Source organism: Notothenia rossii, assembly GCF_949606895.1.
Source record: "Notothenia rossii genome assembly, chromosome: 3".
NCBI lineage: Eukaryota > Metazoa > Chordata > Actinopteri > Perciformes > Nototheniidae > Notothenia > Notothenia rossii.
The window spans coordinates 12,443,938-12,461,240 of NC_136901.1; the positions used below are offsets into that span (position 1 = coordinate 12,443,938).

Sequence of the window (17,303 nt, forward strand, 5' to 3'; positions counted from 1 at the left end):
GCGGATAAGTGCCCAAACATGTTGTTCTATTGGAAGTTATCCTCATCTAACAAGATCTCTGAAAATAACCTGAACTAAAAAGCTGCTAAAATGAGTAGTTCACCAAAGTAATCATAAATGATAATATATGTAAAGAAAAACTTGTTGTAAAATATTTTGCACTTATTCTGTTTGCCTGAACCCTAACCTTGTTGGATTTCTGACGTGCTACAACATATGCAGACATCATTTATAGCGCATATGGATTATAATATACATAAATGACATGTACATTCCTGTTGTACATTAACCTATTTCCAGAAAATGTCATGCTTTCATAATAGGCCTCATCACCACAATGGTAACCACAGTCCTTTGACAGTGCTGACACGTATTGTTCCGTATGTCGAGATGGATGACGTGTTATGTGACATTTTAAACAATGGGAACATATTTCAACGAGTCAACTAATCCAAGGTTAGGGCCTTTTAACACATGGCCTTTCTATCAAGCTCTTGCAGGAGTGCAAAGGAAATATTGCATTTCAGGAACAACAGGAAAATGGTAAACCCAAGCTACGCACCAGCACTCCTAAACCTCTTATGATAGGATACAAACAACAAGGGCACATCATTCTCACACGGTGCTTACCACACTTGTGATTTATTACATTCACCTCATACAAGGAAATGTCATCCTTTTATGCCGAGGCACCTCGTGACAATACCATTCAAGATGCTTTGAATCACACGCCTTCTTTTGTCCCACTCTCAATGCCAAATTGCATTTGTTCCAAGTGTCACGTTAATGTATGAAAAGTTTAAGATGTCACTGGTGTAATCTGACAGCAGAGGTTTTAGTTAAAGCAAACGTGTCATATTGTACTTCTATTAGCAGGTCGCCATTGCACTATTAGTGACATCCCCAAGTCACTGGCGTGTCACCTTAATTTAAAGTTAAGCACTGTGACAGTTTAATATGCCAGGGAGATGAAAGCCCCCTCTGTTTCGGCGCCACGTCAAACCTTTTTCGAATGGGCGACAAATAGGGCTTATTGTTTCAGCAATTGAGAGGAACTGTCTGTCTAATGTGCCTTTATTCCAACCCCCTCTCCTTGTCTTCCACCACCTCCTCTCTCTCTTATGAAGATTTTGTTTTCAAGCTTGAGCGGCGCTACCTAGAGGTTGAAGATTACGCTTTGAACACAGGCTGAGTGTCTGTCAGCCAAGGGTCGGGCTGAGCTAAGTTGAGGCAAAGAGAGAGAGACGACTTGAAAACGCAGAAGACAAATCACGCCGTTGTTTCTAAGTCTCTTCTTTTCCTTCCACAACCATCAAGTCATAAACGTAATCCACCCCTCCTGAACTTCAATTTACAGAGGACAATGGCCAGTCGTGGCAGCAAATACAGATCAGTCCTTCAAGCTTCGCTCATATGAAATTGACCCTATTATTCCGGGAGCTTTAGGCGAGGACGAAGTGAGCCTCGCCTCCATCTTTTACCAACTCCTGCGAGGGCCAGGAACCTCCCCGAAGGCCACTTCCTTTTCCCTGTGACTACCGAACCATATATACAAATTGCCGTCAATAATTTCCGCGGTGGCAATGGACAGCTTGTTGCAAAACGAGGGGCGCTTCGCCGTGGGTGGCTTCTGACACGTCATTAGTGATGGGGGAGGTTGAAGTGACACAGGTTGCTCACTCAACAGAAACAACTCCCATTAAAAGAAAACACAGCAAAGACCATCTTTGAGTCACCCCCCCAGTCCTCTTCTGTCTTCAGGCTACAGGTGGGCAATTTTGATGGTTGCACAAAAAGGGGCCTAGGGACTCCTGGCACCGAGATAAGGAGGACTATTAGATCAGGGAAGGTGTTGGGCAGAATAAAAGGAGGGGGCTTCACCACGTCAAGCAAGTCCGTTTGTGTTTCCACACTGGCTCCATCCCTCGCCGCCGCTCCCCCCCCACCCCCCCCGCCCAATCTTTTATGCGAGGTGGAGAGTAAAAAACGAGGTGCCGTGAAGCTTGAAAGAGTGCCTGACATCTGAAGTCTTCTGATAGCTCCCTGCGATGCTCGGGAAAAAAAATTAACTCTGACGCCCAGATCAAGCCTCAGGAGCTTAATTACATCAAAGAGAAAAGGATCCTTGTTAGATTCAATCCAAACAAAACAAAAAAAGGGAAAAAAAATGATCAGTAGTTTTCAAGGCTTTGTTTGACATTGAGAAGACGTGAATGTAAAAATAAGAAGGGGGGAAGTGTGTGTATGTGTGGAGGGGGATAGAGGAGGAGGAAGTTTGTCGTGCAGCGAGGCTCGGAGGAAGAGAAGAAGAAGAGCGGGGATTATCAAAGGGTGTCAGAAAATCAGGTTTGTACAAGGACGGTCAAGATGAAATAAAGTGACCAATGTCCAAAGAAGACAATGCAGCTTTTTGCAATACTGCAAAAAAAAAAAAAAAGGTAGATTCACATGCCCCTCCCCCCCTCCCTCAGCCGTCCTATTGACAGGGATGACAACGGTCCCACGGCGCACCATTATCCTTGACCGTCAAGCTGACATCAAATGGGCAGGGAGCTGTCCCTGTCAAGACAAAGAAAGACAAGGCCCCTCAAAAAGTACAGAGCTGAAGGAGAGAGGGAGAGAAGAGCTTGTTAAATATGTTCCTCTCCACCTTGCTTTGTCAAAACAGGCTTACTCAGAGTGTAAACAAGCCTTGAGAGATGTTTCTTTTCAAAAGAGAGGGAAAGAAATGCGAGAAGAATCAGACACACAGACATGAATCTTGTTCTCTCTGCAAGGGGGCGACTCTGCATATGTTTAAGCAAACCTTTACTTCACACTCGCAATGGAGGAGGGAGAAGGAAAAAAAAAAAGAAAGTGTGGTAGGCTGTGTTGGGGAGCTTTGAAGCGAGATAAAACAAAACCGCTCCTCTGCAACGCACGTCAGCTCATCTTTGTGATGTTAAAAGCAATTTGATAAACAAGGGTTCTCGCTTTCAAGGGGTCCTGTCACAAACTCAGGGTGTAGAGCTTCTCACTTTCATCAGCGGAGGAGTCCCACATGAGTAAACTCTCGCTTTGCTACCGCGCAGCTCTCCTTGTTCTGATGCCGCTCGTAATCATACAGCAGGTCTCTCTGGCTCCAGGCAGGCACTTCATAGCCGTAACCAATCACCTTTCCAAATATTTGCGCTGGTTTGGAAAAGCAAGAAATTGAGACGCTTGTAGAAAATGAGTCTTTCAGAAAGAGATGAGGCTTATATGAGCATGATGATGTGCGTTTTGGAGACATTTAAAGTGCAGGACCTGAGGCTGCTGTCTCACACAAGCAGAACAAAATTATACATTTATCAAACTCTGTTTAAGTAATTCTGTATTTGTATGTCTGGAACTCATTTGCATGCTGCATAAGGCCTGTGTACATTTGGAGCAATGGGATATGTAAATCTGGAAAAAAAGCTCATGTGTCATCAATAAAAATGTGAATCAAAAAGTATTCGGACAAACAATGCCAGTTTTAACTGCTGGGCACGAGTTATACGCCAGACCTGGCTACACATACGATCTGAAATGCCTCCAATTATATTTATTAAGACTGCCTGACTTGAGTCTTAATGTGTCGGAGATGCAAACCATTTGGGTATCCAGACAGCCCGAAGCAAACGCTCTGAGTAATTAAGTGTTTCGATTTTAATTTGGCCCAGGGCTGAACGACTGAAGCAGTCTGCTCCCGATCTGGACATTCAGGCCAAAATTCAGGATGAATCAACATCACGGTTTGATAAATGCAGCATGGATGATAAAGGATGTTCATGGTGTTCCATTTCCGTTGATATAAGAATTATGTTTAACTCGTTGGAGACTAACACCTTCATTTTGTATCCTAAAAGGAAAGAATGACACAACATATTTGTGAAAAACAGTCTCTGAAAAAAAGGGAAACATGGCTTTTCTACCATGGACAAGCACATAGTGTACTATTGCATTATGGGAATTCGTTCCTCCAGGTCAACAAAAAGACACAGCAGCATTACAAAAGGCATGTTTTAGTCAAACATTAAAACACCAAACTGGACTACTTTCTCTTGAAGCCGATATTTGGAGTTTGTTTAATCGATTAAAATGTATAAATATTCAACAACCGATCACATCACTACTGAAATTGTTAGTCTACAAAGCAATGATGGACATGAAATATTCCACTCATTAGAGACATAAGGTTTCATTTTATGTTTCTTTAACAGTCAGCTGTTTAACTTTACTGTATATAACAAGATATACTTTATTCCCAACTTGCTGTTTATTCTTACCAACTGTTGTTTTTTTTGCCTTTTTACTAGCATCATTGTCATCATCATCACCTGCACTACATTATGTGTTTTACCTTTTTGTCTTGAGTATATTGTGTGTTGCATTGTTGCTAGGATTCTCATTGCCAATAGCTGTTCTGTTTGAGTATGACAGTAAAGCCATGGAATCTTTTCATCTAGCATGTGCTACCTATACATCGACAGCAACATACTGTACTCTTAGATTCAACTCCCACTAACAAACCTCGTTGGCATTCAGCTCTCAAACATTCATGAGTAAGCCAGTGGGACGGTCTAATCATGAAGAAAAAACTCCACAGGCCATGGCTCCGGTTGCTGCGCCCATAATAGTGTGCTTAACCTTTGAACGAGACATGTGTGAGGCCAGCTCCTGTCGACCCAGACGTCTCGTCAGGGTCCTGTCTAGCCGACAAGGCCTCAGTCATCGTTTGAGCCTTAACCATCAGATCAACCGCAGGCCCCCGGGGTGGACAGGGCCCCCGTGCTGGGCACCATGTTGGACCCCCTCCTGGCTGGAGCCTTCATCCCCTCTACAGATGAGGGAGGAGAGGGTCGTGGCACTGGGCGCCTTTTGTCGTGACCGTCATGGTCTCTTGGGTAATTTCACACCCACCCCCCAGCAACATCCTTGTGTCCTATACATCCATTTTAAAATATGGTGTCCTGATCCTGAAGCTAACAAGCAGAGCAAGACGTTCAAATAAACATATAGTACAAATAAAATGATAAATTGGGATGAACTGGGATAAATCTGTATTTATTAATATGTTTTTGTTCACAGTACTGTATTATCCCCAGACCCCCAGAAATGTGCCTGTAAGTGCTTTTAAATTGTTGCTTGCCCTGACTGAAGAGCGCAGTGTGTGGCAATTACAGATGAACTTTTCAAAGTATTCATAATTGGATTGGACGCAGAATAAAGTTGAGATGGTTATTTTTGTTGTGCATATTCAAGGAACAGGCTGTGGAAAAATGATGTTTATGGCTTTTGAAGAAACATTTGGCAGCCAACGGTCATTAAGAGGAGTCCCGCCAAGTGAAAAGTTGCACTCTTTACCAAAATACACACAGAATCAAGACATAAATACTCAGAGGGGAAAATGCTGCATGCTTGCCTGAACTAACTCCAGCTCTCTATCATAATTTCATTAATTGCTCCTGAAGTGTATGATATAGCAAGCTATGCACCAACTGTGAAGGGAGCAAACGTATTTCCTGGGCCAAATGTGCAGGGAAAAACGGTTTTACTTTGAATATATTCAGTCCTATTACTTCCTGGCTATGTAATATATTGAGGTAATGCAACCAAGTGAGAATCATCGCTGTTATTAGACTAAAATCTAATAACAGCGATACTTTCAGTTTCAAACAAAGCCAATTTAATTTAAGTCAAGTCATTTAACTCATGGACTTGGAGTTGGATTTTGTAGCTCATCATTTCAAGAGAACGGTCCGGAATGTGTCCAAAGCACTAACTAATAAAAACCCATAAATAGAACTGATATATTGGTCAGACTTTGATAATTTTATACTATTATTGAGGTAAAGTTCGTGTTTGGCTGCTTGTGTTTGAACATTAAAAAACAGATGCATTTGAGACGTTAACTCAATTTGATTGGATGAAGAATCGTGTTTTTGGTTGCTCATATTCTGCCAAATAGGAATTTAAAATGTTGTTTTGATATCAGTACTGAGAAGACTTTTTCAAAATAACAGCATTTGGGATGAATTAAAAGGTCCTACTCTTACCAAAAGACAACGTACCCAATGTCAACTTTTTCTTAACTACAGTATGAACACCTTTAACCAACTTTAGGCAAGTGCTTTTTCACATTCACATAATTGCATTTTAATCATAGGTGTGGCTTTGAGTGTCCTAGAAGATAAAGAATAATCGACCTTAGCCAACAAAACAAAGCCCCATATTGCCCTATTATACATTGTACAGTATGTTCTCGTTTGCGGTGTTGCATATAACAGCTCTAGCTCGTCCACTCCGAAGGCGTGATTAATGCTCGGGGAGAGGGAGGATCAAATAAACCAAAGAAGAAGAAGAAAAGTTTTCAACACAAAACCCCTAAAAACAAAGACAGAGAGACGAGCCCTGACACTGGCTCCACAATGTACCCGTCCAATTTGCTTTGTTCCCCGTTACCTGCCCCTGCCATCAGAAGGGGAGCCACTGGGGGCCGTATTGGGGCCACGTTCGCTCCCATGGCCCCCTTTCTCGCCACAGCCTTTAAAGTCCTGCACTGCGATGTGCATGGCCTTGATGTTTGCCTTGTACCCTACATGCAAAGCTATCATTATCCATGCCTCTTGACAATCGCAGGCCCTGTCTTTGTTACATCTGCAGCTCTTTGCCTTGGGCTATGACATGACTGTACGGTTGATCTCTTCTCTTTTACATATCGCTCCCTATGTCTCCCTTTCCCTCGCTTTTTCTGCACTCAGACTGTGTACCGTGTTTGAATCTAACTCTCGTTTGACGACTTGGAACATCTTTTACCTCTCAGCCTGTGTGACACCTCTGTTGCTTTCATGTGTTCGCCCGTTTCACAGATAACTCGCAATGCAGCCGGGCAATAATGTGCATTGATGTTCGACACATGTTATCGCGCAGGTTTGCTTTATGTGGTGGTGTTCTTTACATCATTTATCTGGGCGTTACATGAAGTCAAAGCCATAACCACAAAGATTCAGTGAAACAGGAAAAAAATGTTATTCATTATCTATGAAATGAATCAGATAAATAAAACATTTCTCTAAGAACCACTGATGAGGTCGAAATGTGTTATCTTTGTACTCAGATCAATCCTTTTTTTAAATAAATAAAAATAAGGAATTGACCATTATATCCACTGTTGTCCTCAAATAAACGTACCTTCATAAATTAAATGAAAGGGGTCATTTCAACATTTGAACACAATGCGCCCAGGTTGAAATCACACTGAAATAACAGCAACATCTGACAAATACTCTCAAAAAAACATTATCTGAATTGATATATCAGACCATCTTCTGCAGATGGAGCCACCTGGAAGCCAAACTTTGAATTCACAAAGGAATGAGACATTTGGAATCCCAACATTTAAAAAATCTGTTGTCATTTTCACTTGTAAATATGTATTACAGCAATTCAGTCCTTATTGTTTTGTCTTCATTCTTATTGACAAAATCCAACCGAAATGCAACAAAGAAGGAGCAACAGTCACAATCATTTGTTACACTTTTGAGCTGGTTAATGTCTGGTTGGCTAATTTACTCTATGGTAATATCACTTCATTGTTTGACATGTTGTTTTACTTGTCTGTGCTCTTTGGTACTTTAAAATATCTTAAAGTAAGAAAAGAGTAGTTGAAGAGCTGCCTCTCCAGCATGAGCAACAATTAGAAGTTCTGCACAAAGCTCGAAATGTTTGTCTTATTGATTGGCGTTGCAGAAATGAGCACTTGTCTTATAAAATGCAAAAAAAACAAGGATCTTAGTTTGCCGATTATCACTATGGATAATTGTTTTTTTCTCCATTATGAAAATCATAGGGTGCATCATGTACTACTAAGTGAAGTCCAATCAATTATACACATCTCCAAAGTCTAAATGTACCCCAGTGTGCAGTCATTTACATTCCGATTTCAGCACCGACTCAAAAAGCTTTTAATTATTTTTGCCTGCAGTCTGCCAAAGCTCGTCCTGACCTACGCTCTTCTCCTCGGCTTGACGTCTGGTTTGTGTTTTTGTGGCTGAAAATTCACAAACACTTCGAGACAGACACTCAGGTTTTTAAAATGGCTAATTCTTCCATTAGCTTAGCCGTCTGTGACGCACCAAAAAACTGGTTTATTGCTTTCACTGTTTCCTACATTTCGCAGCAGAAGATAACCTCCCTCCCCCCAAAGGATCACATAGTAGAACCACTTGGGAAGTCAACAGCTCTCTTCTCCTCCACCACAGGAGGTAGCTGCTGGTTTTTTTTTTTGCAAGAAGCCCACCACCACTGATCTTTAGGGCCAAGGACCTGCAGCTCGCCAGTCTGGAGCACGGTGAAAAATCATGGGCCTGTTGGCTTGTGTAACCATTAGCCAATCACTAACCAAGGTACAGTACATGAACATGTGACACAAAAGAATGTTCAAATGCTTTACATGTACATGAAAATGTGACACAAAAGAGTGTTCAAATGCTTTACATGTACATGAACATGTGACACAAAAGAATGTTCAAATGCTTTACATGTACATGAAAATGTGACACAAAAGAGTGTTCAAATGCTTTACATGTACATGAACATGTGACACAAAAGAATGTTCAAATGCTTTACAATAAGTAATTAACACAATTATTTGAAACTTAAGTTGTAGTAAACTTGTCCACCCTCAATTGCTGGTATACAAAACACCAGTAGTGCAGTCTTGGATTGGCCAGACTAATACATTTCTAATGTTAAATAAATGAAAACATATCCACTGTTAAGAATTAGATATTAATTATTAATGCTGTAAATTACCTTTCATATGCCTAACTATATTTAAAATGTGTTACCTTTTTATAGATGTGATTATATTTTTATGCCAATATGTCCCTGTGGTAAAGTTTCGTTTTGCACTTTTATTTTGGTAGTAATAAGATCGGGACTCTTATTTTGAAGGAACCTTTACCGGAAGTGAATAGACAATGAAGCAGAATATCGCCTCCCAAGACTTTACACATTTCCTCTTTGCTTTTCGTTCGGGTTCACCTTGCACTTTATCAGTTGAATCACTTTGAACATTCGTTTGAGATGTTAAAGAGCATCTTGCAGGTTGTTATTTTTTCTACATTTATGCTTAAACTTGCTTGAAAATTACAATTAAAAAAGTTAATGCAGGATTTGATATGTTTTACGAGACATAATGGCAGGAATTCAGAGGGAAAGGAGCAATTTTGAGCTCTGCTCTTAAAAACGGCTTTTTTTAAGGTCATACGTCAAACACGTCATATTACATCACACGGGACACATCTCCGCTCTCTGACCGCGGGTATAGTAGAGTTGCGTTGAGTTGAGCGGTTGTGTTTTAAGGAGCTGGTATTTTTCGGTAGTTTTACATTGTATTTCACCATTTGTAATCATGGTGCAGTATTGTGTTTGTGCAGGTTGCACAAATACCAGCCTGTCAGGACATCGAGTCCACAGTAAAAAGGACCGGAGCTAGCGTTCGTTCCTGGGTACGTTGTGCATCCACCTCCCTGCAGCACATACTCTCCACAGCTTTATCAGGAAACCGTATTACTTCTCTCTCTCCCCCCCCCCCTTCGCTTCTCTCTCTCTCCTCCGGTTCACGGCACCGTAAGACATAGTGTGGAGTTGCATTAGGTAACGCTGTGGTGGCTGTACTGCTCCAGCCGTCTCCTTTGTTTGTTTCCCCCTGTTTGTGTGTGCGTGGTGGCTGTCACTCCTGGCTCCCGGCTCAACCTCCACTCACCTGCTGCAATCAGCTGTGCACCCTCCCCGACTACACACCTGCTTTCCATCAAGCCATTTACAACGGCATATCAACGGAGGCTCCACAACCTTTCTCCGCCAGATCGTCAAGTATCAACCGTATCTTGCGTCTCTCGTCCGGTACACAGCACCGTAGTGTGGAATTGCATTAGGTAACGCGAGATACGGCTGATACTTGCGCATTAGTTTCTGTTATGGATCAGTATCAACAGTCCTGCCAGTAACGTTACTATATTATCAATGCTACTTTAGTTATAGCCTGATACCTTTACAATGTTGTGATGTGACGTTAGCTAACATTCTGTAGCTAACGCCGGTCACTCACCAAGATAGCTGCCCAGTTCTCCACTGGTTCTCCTCACACCACAGCTCAATTTCTCTCCGATGGCCGTTATTTCTTCTAATCCTTGGCTGCTCCTGGTCTCTTGGACGCCTAGCAGGCTCATAATTATCAGTGGCGTTTTCTCCTGGAGGCCAAGGGAAGCCAGGCTTCCCCTGTTTTTTCGGATTGTAGTTATAATTTTAATAAATAAATGAAAGCACTTCGTTTAGTTTCGGAAATTCTTTGTTGTGTGTTGCTGCCGGCCCGTCTCTCCCCCATTCTCATTGAGTATTTTACAAAGAGTGAAACAGCGCCCCTCTAGATGTTACGGTGAAACAGTAGATTGCACTCTCTGTTGCGAGAGGAGGCCAGCCGAAATTTGCTTCCCTTGGTGAAAAAAAATGGACGGATTGACCAATCAGATGAGGCCCACGTCATGCCCCTGCCAACCTGTGATTGGTCAGGGCCAAGCCAAGGGAAGCCAGAGGCGGCTGGCTTCCCTTTCCTCACAATCCAATCAAATCGCATCAATTTAGTGGTGCAGTGACGCGTCCCAAAAAGCGGAAGTAAGCTGCGCTCGGTTTCCCTCGATAAAATAGCAATGGGATTTCTCCATAGGATTTTGGAAAATAGCTCGAAAAAAGGTCAGTGGAAAACGAACCTGTTAGGTAAATGCACGTTTTGTTCAGTCGGATAATATCCACATGTCTACCCTACTTTTATAATTTTCGAATCATAAATCGAATCGATAGAAGATAGATAGCGTCACTGCACCACTCTCACTGCCGTTAGAAAGTAGCAAGCAACTGAAGCAAGTGCAATTATGGAGGGTGGAGATTTGGAGTATTTAATCAAAAATAATTGTACTAAACTTCCGCTGCAGCAGCAGCAACAACAAATACAATCTGATGACAGGCCAATGCCCAAACTGGAGCTGTGTACAGCGAGGAACAAAGGAGCGAACCGGACGTAAAACGTTAAAGGTCTCCTGATTTAGTTTGTGAATGAATGCTTATTAGAGTTTCGGCTGGAGAGTGCGTGCGGACCTGTCGGTTAGATAACAGGCTTGTGTAAGTCCTGCATCTGTATGATACAAATGTGTGTAAAATGATACCGGGCGCTGTAATCACTCATCTGGTTACGTTATTACAATGACCACCAGACCCCCCCTACCCCAAAAGAAAGGACGTATTATTGGCTTCCCCTAATTTTTTCCCCACGCCACGCTACTGATAATTATAAGGTTGTGGTCCGTCATATGCATTCGAATATTCATGTTCAACTTCTTCTGTGTCGAAACTAGCATTGGGATCCATATTTATTAATACGTTACACCGGCCGCTCTCCCCCTTGTGTCCCCCGTGTTACGTCACACGCGGGAGGTCACGTGCCGAGGCTTTTTTATGCGGAAGTGTACATTTCTTACAAAAACGACGCCAGATGTCACTAGTGTATATGTCTGTATATTTTTTTGAAAATCTAGTGTATTCATCATTTTCCTACACATTTATTCACAGGTGTCTTTAACCTGGAAGTTGCTCTTTAACGGGCTGGCCGAACTTTTTACCGCACAGTCAAACAACTTAATTTGCTTCGCCATTTTTTGTCAAACAAACACACGGCGCACCACGCACGCGAGTAAACGTGCATCGCTTTCTGGCTCCGTAATCACGTGCAACTTAAGTATCAGGTTCCAACTGCTCACAACAATAATTAGCTATTTGGAATACAAATCTAAATGTATTATTAACGTAATGTGCCTAAAAGGTGGCCTTACCATCAAAAATAGAAGGTTTTAGATTGACAACAGTTGGAGAGGACACACATGAAACAGAACGAGCAGTTTCACATGGAGATAAGAAGAGAGTTGTTTTGGCAGGCTGCACATCCAAAGAGAGAGATAGAAGAAAGGAACACAGTTGCATGCAAAGTGCGTTGATTAACTTGCATTGTGTTTCCGTGTTGCTTTGCTAACACTGTGCACTGCATTCAAATGAAGTCCAAGACGGGGAGGGAGAGTGTGGATGCCTCTAATTCAACCTCACATCTCTGACTCTCTCTCTCTCTCTCTGTGTCCAATGTCTATTTCAACCCGCACCCGGGAAATTAATAATGAATGTATCCTGTCCGATTTAATTTGGTGCTAATTAGGTCAGGAAAGTTTGGGAGCGAAAAGGTACAGTCCAGGCCACGTGGTCGGGGGCTCTCAGCGGGCGGCCCCCTTTCATCTGGTGAGGAAAAAGTTGAGCGAGGAATAGAGGGATGGCGGGGGCAAGGCCGGTGCCAACACAGGCACCAAGGGCCAGGGCTGGAGACAAAGATAATACAACCAAGAAGTGGCAGCTTCAGAAAGCCACCAGGGAGATATCAACTGTGGGCCTTTGCCGAATGGAGAAAAAGAGAGCTGTCAGTCTGTTTGTTTGGACTGCGACCGCTGAGAAATGATTATTCCCTTTTAATTACAATTTGGAGAAAAGAAACGCAGCGCTCAGGCTTAGGATGCCTCGAGCACGGCACCCGAGGACTCGCGCAGCAATGTTATCACCTTTAGCACGCCGCCGAGCCAAAGAATGAACGACTTTGATCCGACTGAGAGTACACTTTGGCCAACTTGGGTGGCACAGACAGAAACTCTGTGGCAGGAAGAGTTCATAGCACTAGAGGAGGAGGAGGAGAGGGGGGGGGGGGACAGATGAAGGTGACAGCTATAGAGGTTAACCTCGATTTGAAGTCCCAACAGGGTTGGAAAATCCCGCAAGGCTAGAGATCGCTCTGATCTTTCACATCTAGCTCACAGATATTGTACCAGACAGTGCCAATAATATCTCTTCAGGATAGACTGACAGACCCAAAATGAACTCCCCAAATATGAACTTTCTTGACTTTTGGACATTTCTCTCAAAGTTAGAACAATGTGCTTGACTTTTGTGTGTTTTAGGTGATAGAACTGAATGCATTTGAGCAACAAGCTATCATAGGGTATGACGATTGGCAGACAGAAGCAGCTTCTCTGATTCAAATGATGCCAACCTGCTTAGTGGAGGCGATCCAGATGGAGTATCAGTTCACGATTTGTGAATCTGCCTGATGGGAAGGGAGAATCAGACATTTGTTGGAGAGGGGCAAATTAAAATCCAGCAGTGATGCATTTCCTGAAAATAAACTCAAAGCCTACCTGAAAATATTATTTCTTCAATAGAAATCACAAGTTGTGCTTCCAAGTGTCTTTCACCAATATGTCCTACTGCTGCTCCTACTATTTAAAATACCACAATAAATGATCTGTGAAATCTACAATAAAGATGAAAACACTTTATTTTTGTAATACTTTGTTGGGGCCTCAAATGATAAAAACTCAACAATTGTTTCAAGCAGAGCAGGAGAGATTCACTTTTGACCAATAACAGCAGAAATAGATTCATTTCTCCTGCACTCATGTTACAAATAGATTAGCCTATTTGGACGAAATTGAAATTTGAACATGTTTTATGACAAGGCCAAGAAATCATGACCTAGACGTCTCAATAATAATAATAATGTGTAATTAATGAGACGATTAAAGATTCAACCTTTTTCTGTGTCAAATAAAAACACTTTTAGAGAATAAAGAGGGAGCTAACAGGTGATGATGATTGACAGATGCAGTTAAGGTAAGGAAATAAGAGCTATAAGGAATAAAGTAGCTAATAGAAAGAGTGTGTATTAATGTCCGTTTGCTTTGATATCCGGCCAGTACTAAAGCATTCGGTGCCTGGGAAACCTCTCCCTCCACTGCAAGCCAAACAACACTTCTGTTTACTGTCACACTGAAATAGACGGAAACTAAGAAGGTCAGCAATACGTGCGGTAAGAGAAAAATACGATTCAGATCTGCATGACAAACGTCGTTTTTCATCTGATAAAACAAGCTGTTTCTACTTCTCATTATACGAATGTACATTGAAATATTCCTTGATATACAAAAGTGTTGATACTCATCTGTACTTCCCTACCAAGTCAAATGAAGCCTTTGTGACTTCATTTAAACCAGAGCCAACAGGAAACAGACCTCTTTGGGGAAGCAATTATGAATGAACACAGTTTCAATCAAGTGTATAGTCGAAAAAACACGCAGGAAATGGTTTTAAGAGTTGAAGCACGAAACTAAAATCGACCTTTTCCTTTTACTTTGTGGAGTTATTCAGGCCCAAACCTGCTCTCAGGATTTTAATACCACTAGACCTTTCCCCATCCTTTGGGAGCAGAAAAAGGGGCGAGATATAATCCTTTTCCCTGCAGAAAATGCCTGCAGGAGAGAAGACTAGCACCGAATCAAATTATTCTCCTAAGATGGTATGACCTTAGCTTCACTTCATTCAAGGCTTCTTACCTCCGCAATTTAACTGCTGTTCTTTTTTTCCTCTCCACAACTTCTTGCTATGCATGAATCACAGGTTAAATGCATTCCTTTCAACGGAGGCGCACCCCGGCGACAGAAATATAATTATGTTTTACAAGTCGACTCTTATCTGTAGCCTCCTTCATTTCCCGCAGACTCTCGGCGTGTTTTTGAGGGCTTTTCAGAAGTACTTTACGGTGTGTCAGGTTGCTGTTCCTCCGTTTAATGCACCATTGTATCACTCTAAAGGTCTCTAGTCTCCATATCAGAGAGGGGGGGAAACATGGTGTAAATAACCTCATGGTACTTCTTTGTAAGTGTTACACACACACTAGGAACAAACTGCTACATAAAGGAACTTAAGTGGTTTGCTGGCTTTGCTACACAACAGCTCCTAGGGTTCAAATCCACAATCATTTCATTTATAATGGAGTAAAATGAGTTAAACTGCATTTTCAAATTGATTTTGTGGACGTTTGGCTAATGTAAAAAGTGTAATAAAGATGAGGCTCTGTGATGTGAATATTGAGCAAAAGGTGTATTAAGGGAGCATTAAGGGAACATCTAAATGATGAGTATGAACCTGTTTGATAATGTACATTTTAAAGCCACATTCTAATACAAACTGACAACAAAATCTACAATATCATTACTTATCCATAAGATTGAATGAATAAACTCAATTTGTTTTCTTCTATGTCTTATTTGCTTACCATTTTTACAGTTGGAAAATGTAGAAAATAATCTTGACAGGATTGAATGAATAATAATGGATAATTGATTATGCTAGACAGCTCAATATTTGATCTTCCATTTACACATTAGAGTCCTGATGGGGGAAATTAATATTAGCCTCACTATGGACAATTGAAATGCTGTAAATCTGTGTATTTAAATATCAATAATAGTCATTTTATAAATACTACCAACCTACTGTACACATGATCCCAAAACCACCTTCTCACAGTCAAAGTGTTTTGATTTCTCATGCACGTACAGCTGTTTCTTGCATGTTCTTCTTTCTGGACAATATGTTGCCAATGTCAATTACATCAATACATGCGAGTGTTTTTGTAAATGCTTGAATGCCCCTAAATTGCTGCATCTCAGCACTTCTGAGGGATGTGGAAAGGGGGGTGGGGGGGGGGGGGTGTAACTGGACAGCTCCCAGGTGTAAACACAATGTGAAAGACAAAAGAGATTGCTGAATAAAGATTTCAAAATGAGAAGTTTGAGCGAGGTTACTCCTGACTGCATGTGACACGTCCTGTGGAGAACATGTGTCCCAGTGACACGCATCTTGATTTGTGACACAAACATTATTCATTCTCAGCGTATGAATAGAAAATACTTGTTTTACTGCATCATCGCACGCCTCAGAGTTGTGCCTGTGTTATCATGAAAACACAGAGAAATACGAATCGTTTGTAGAAAAGCGTGATTAACTGACACAGAAAAACAGACAAAGGATGTGATGACTTAGCCACAATTAAAACAATTAGACTCCGAGTAATTTCGTCTGTGTGTATGGAGAAAGAGGACAGGTGTGTGCAGGTATAAAAAGCCCAACTGTGAGCTCTCGCTAAGCTTTATCAGCCCGTCTTTGTCTAATCAGCTGCTATTGTTAATACTGTTGTATTGCTCATTAGCTGCCATTGTTAACAAGCGCGTTTAATTATGCTAGTTACAAGACCGTTGACGGAGCTAAAAACAAAATAATAATAAAATCCCCCCCCTCCAACCCATCTTATTAAAATAGGAAGAAGTGGGACGGACGAGAAAGGAAATGATGACATGATCAAACAAACGGAGAAGAATAAAAGAAGAAAGAAACAAAGACAGAAATAGTCCATGTGAAACAAAACAAACAGTCTTTGTGTGGTAAAATACCTGCCGGGCTGCTGCTGCTGCTGCTGCTGCTGCTGCCACTTCTGCAGTTAGTTACCGTTGATCTCCAGAGGACGCCTCTCCTGGGTTTTCCTAAAACATGACGGGAAAAGAAACCAAACACGGGCGTCAGGGGTCTCAAAGCACAAAACTAATTATCCCCCAACTGTTGCAAAACCTTCTCAAAAGAAGGTGAGGGGAATATTAAACAAACGTCAGAGCCTTTCAAGTCGGTTGGCATTTTAGTCACAGACAGAAATATAGAAATGGTACTGGTTAGATTAATAACAGGAGCTAAAAAGCAAGTATATTTGTATTTTAGTCGAACAAATGTGTATAGTTTGACTTTGCAGTTTCAAGAGTCATTAATAGCGACATTTCTCAGGTCCTATTTTGATTGTTTTAAATGTCTTCTGGAATTAGAGCTGCATATACATATAGTCACGATTGTACAATGTGACGTTTGTACTAGACATTATTGCCATTCCGATAACATTTGAATAATTATGAATCCCTAACTACATGGTGCAAAACACGAGAGACGTGGAGTCTTGGGTTTGATCACGATACATCTTAAATAAAGAACTGGAGCAAGCTGATACAAACAGTACGGTTATTAATCGAGATTTTGTCCAAAATTGCAAAAAATGGACCACTGCAAGATCCAAGTCGCAGTAAGCACAATAAGGCAAAACACATGGAAATATCTGAATGAAGTATTTTGATTCTGAAGAGAAGAACCAACCAATAACAGAATGGTGGCCTGAAGCCAGGCATTCTGTAAGTTCCATTTAAAGTTAATAGACTGCCTCTTAAGCCCCTCCCACTTTGGTTTCCCTCCTCCAATGATGAAATGTATTGAAAACTGCAGGTCCAATATGAACGCACGTTCTCGTTCCTGCAGGGGGAGGATATTGTTTGTTG

The 17,303-nt window shown here is 41.5% G+C and overlaps 1 protein-coding gene across 3 annotated transcripts in view; it reads right to left on the reverse strand.

Annotated features, from left to right (window-relative positions):
* LOC307031291 (uncharacterized protein) overlaps positions 1-10,491 on the reverse strand; it is a 247,408-nt gene extending 236,917 nt beyond the window's left edge. For all 3 annotated transcript variants that reach the window (XM_079668260.1, XM_079668258.1, XM_079668259.1), the window contains exon 1: positions 10,118-10,491. In XM_079668260.1, the coding sequence (XP_079524386.1) occupies positions 10,118-10,238 (121 nt within the window). In that variant the 5' untranslated portion in view covers positions 10,239-10,491. The remainder of the gene's footprint in view (positions 1-10,117) is intronic.
* Between the last annotated feature and the right edge of the window lie 6,812 nt (positions 10,492-17,303).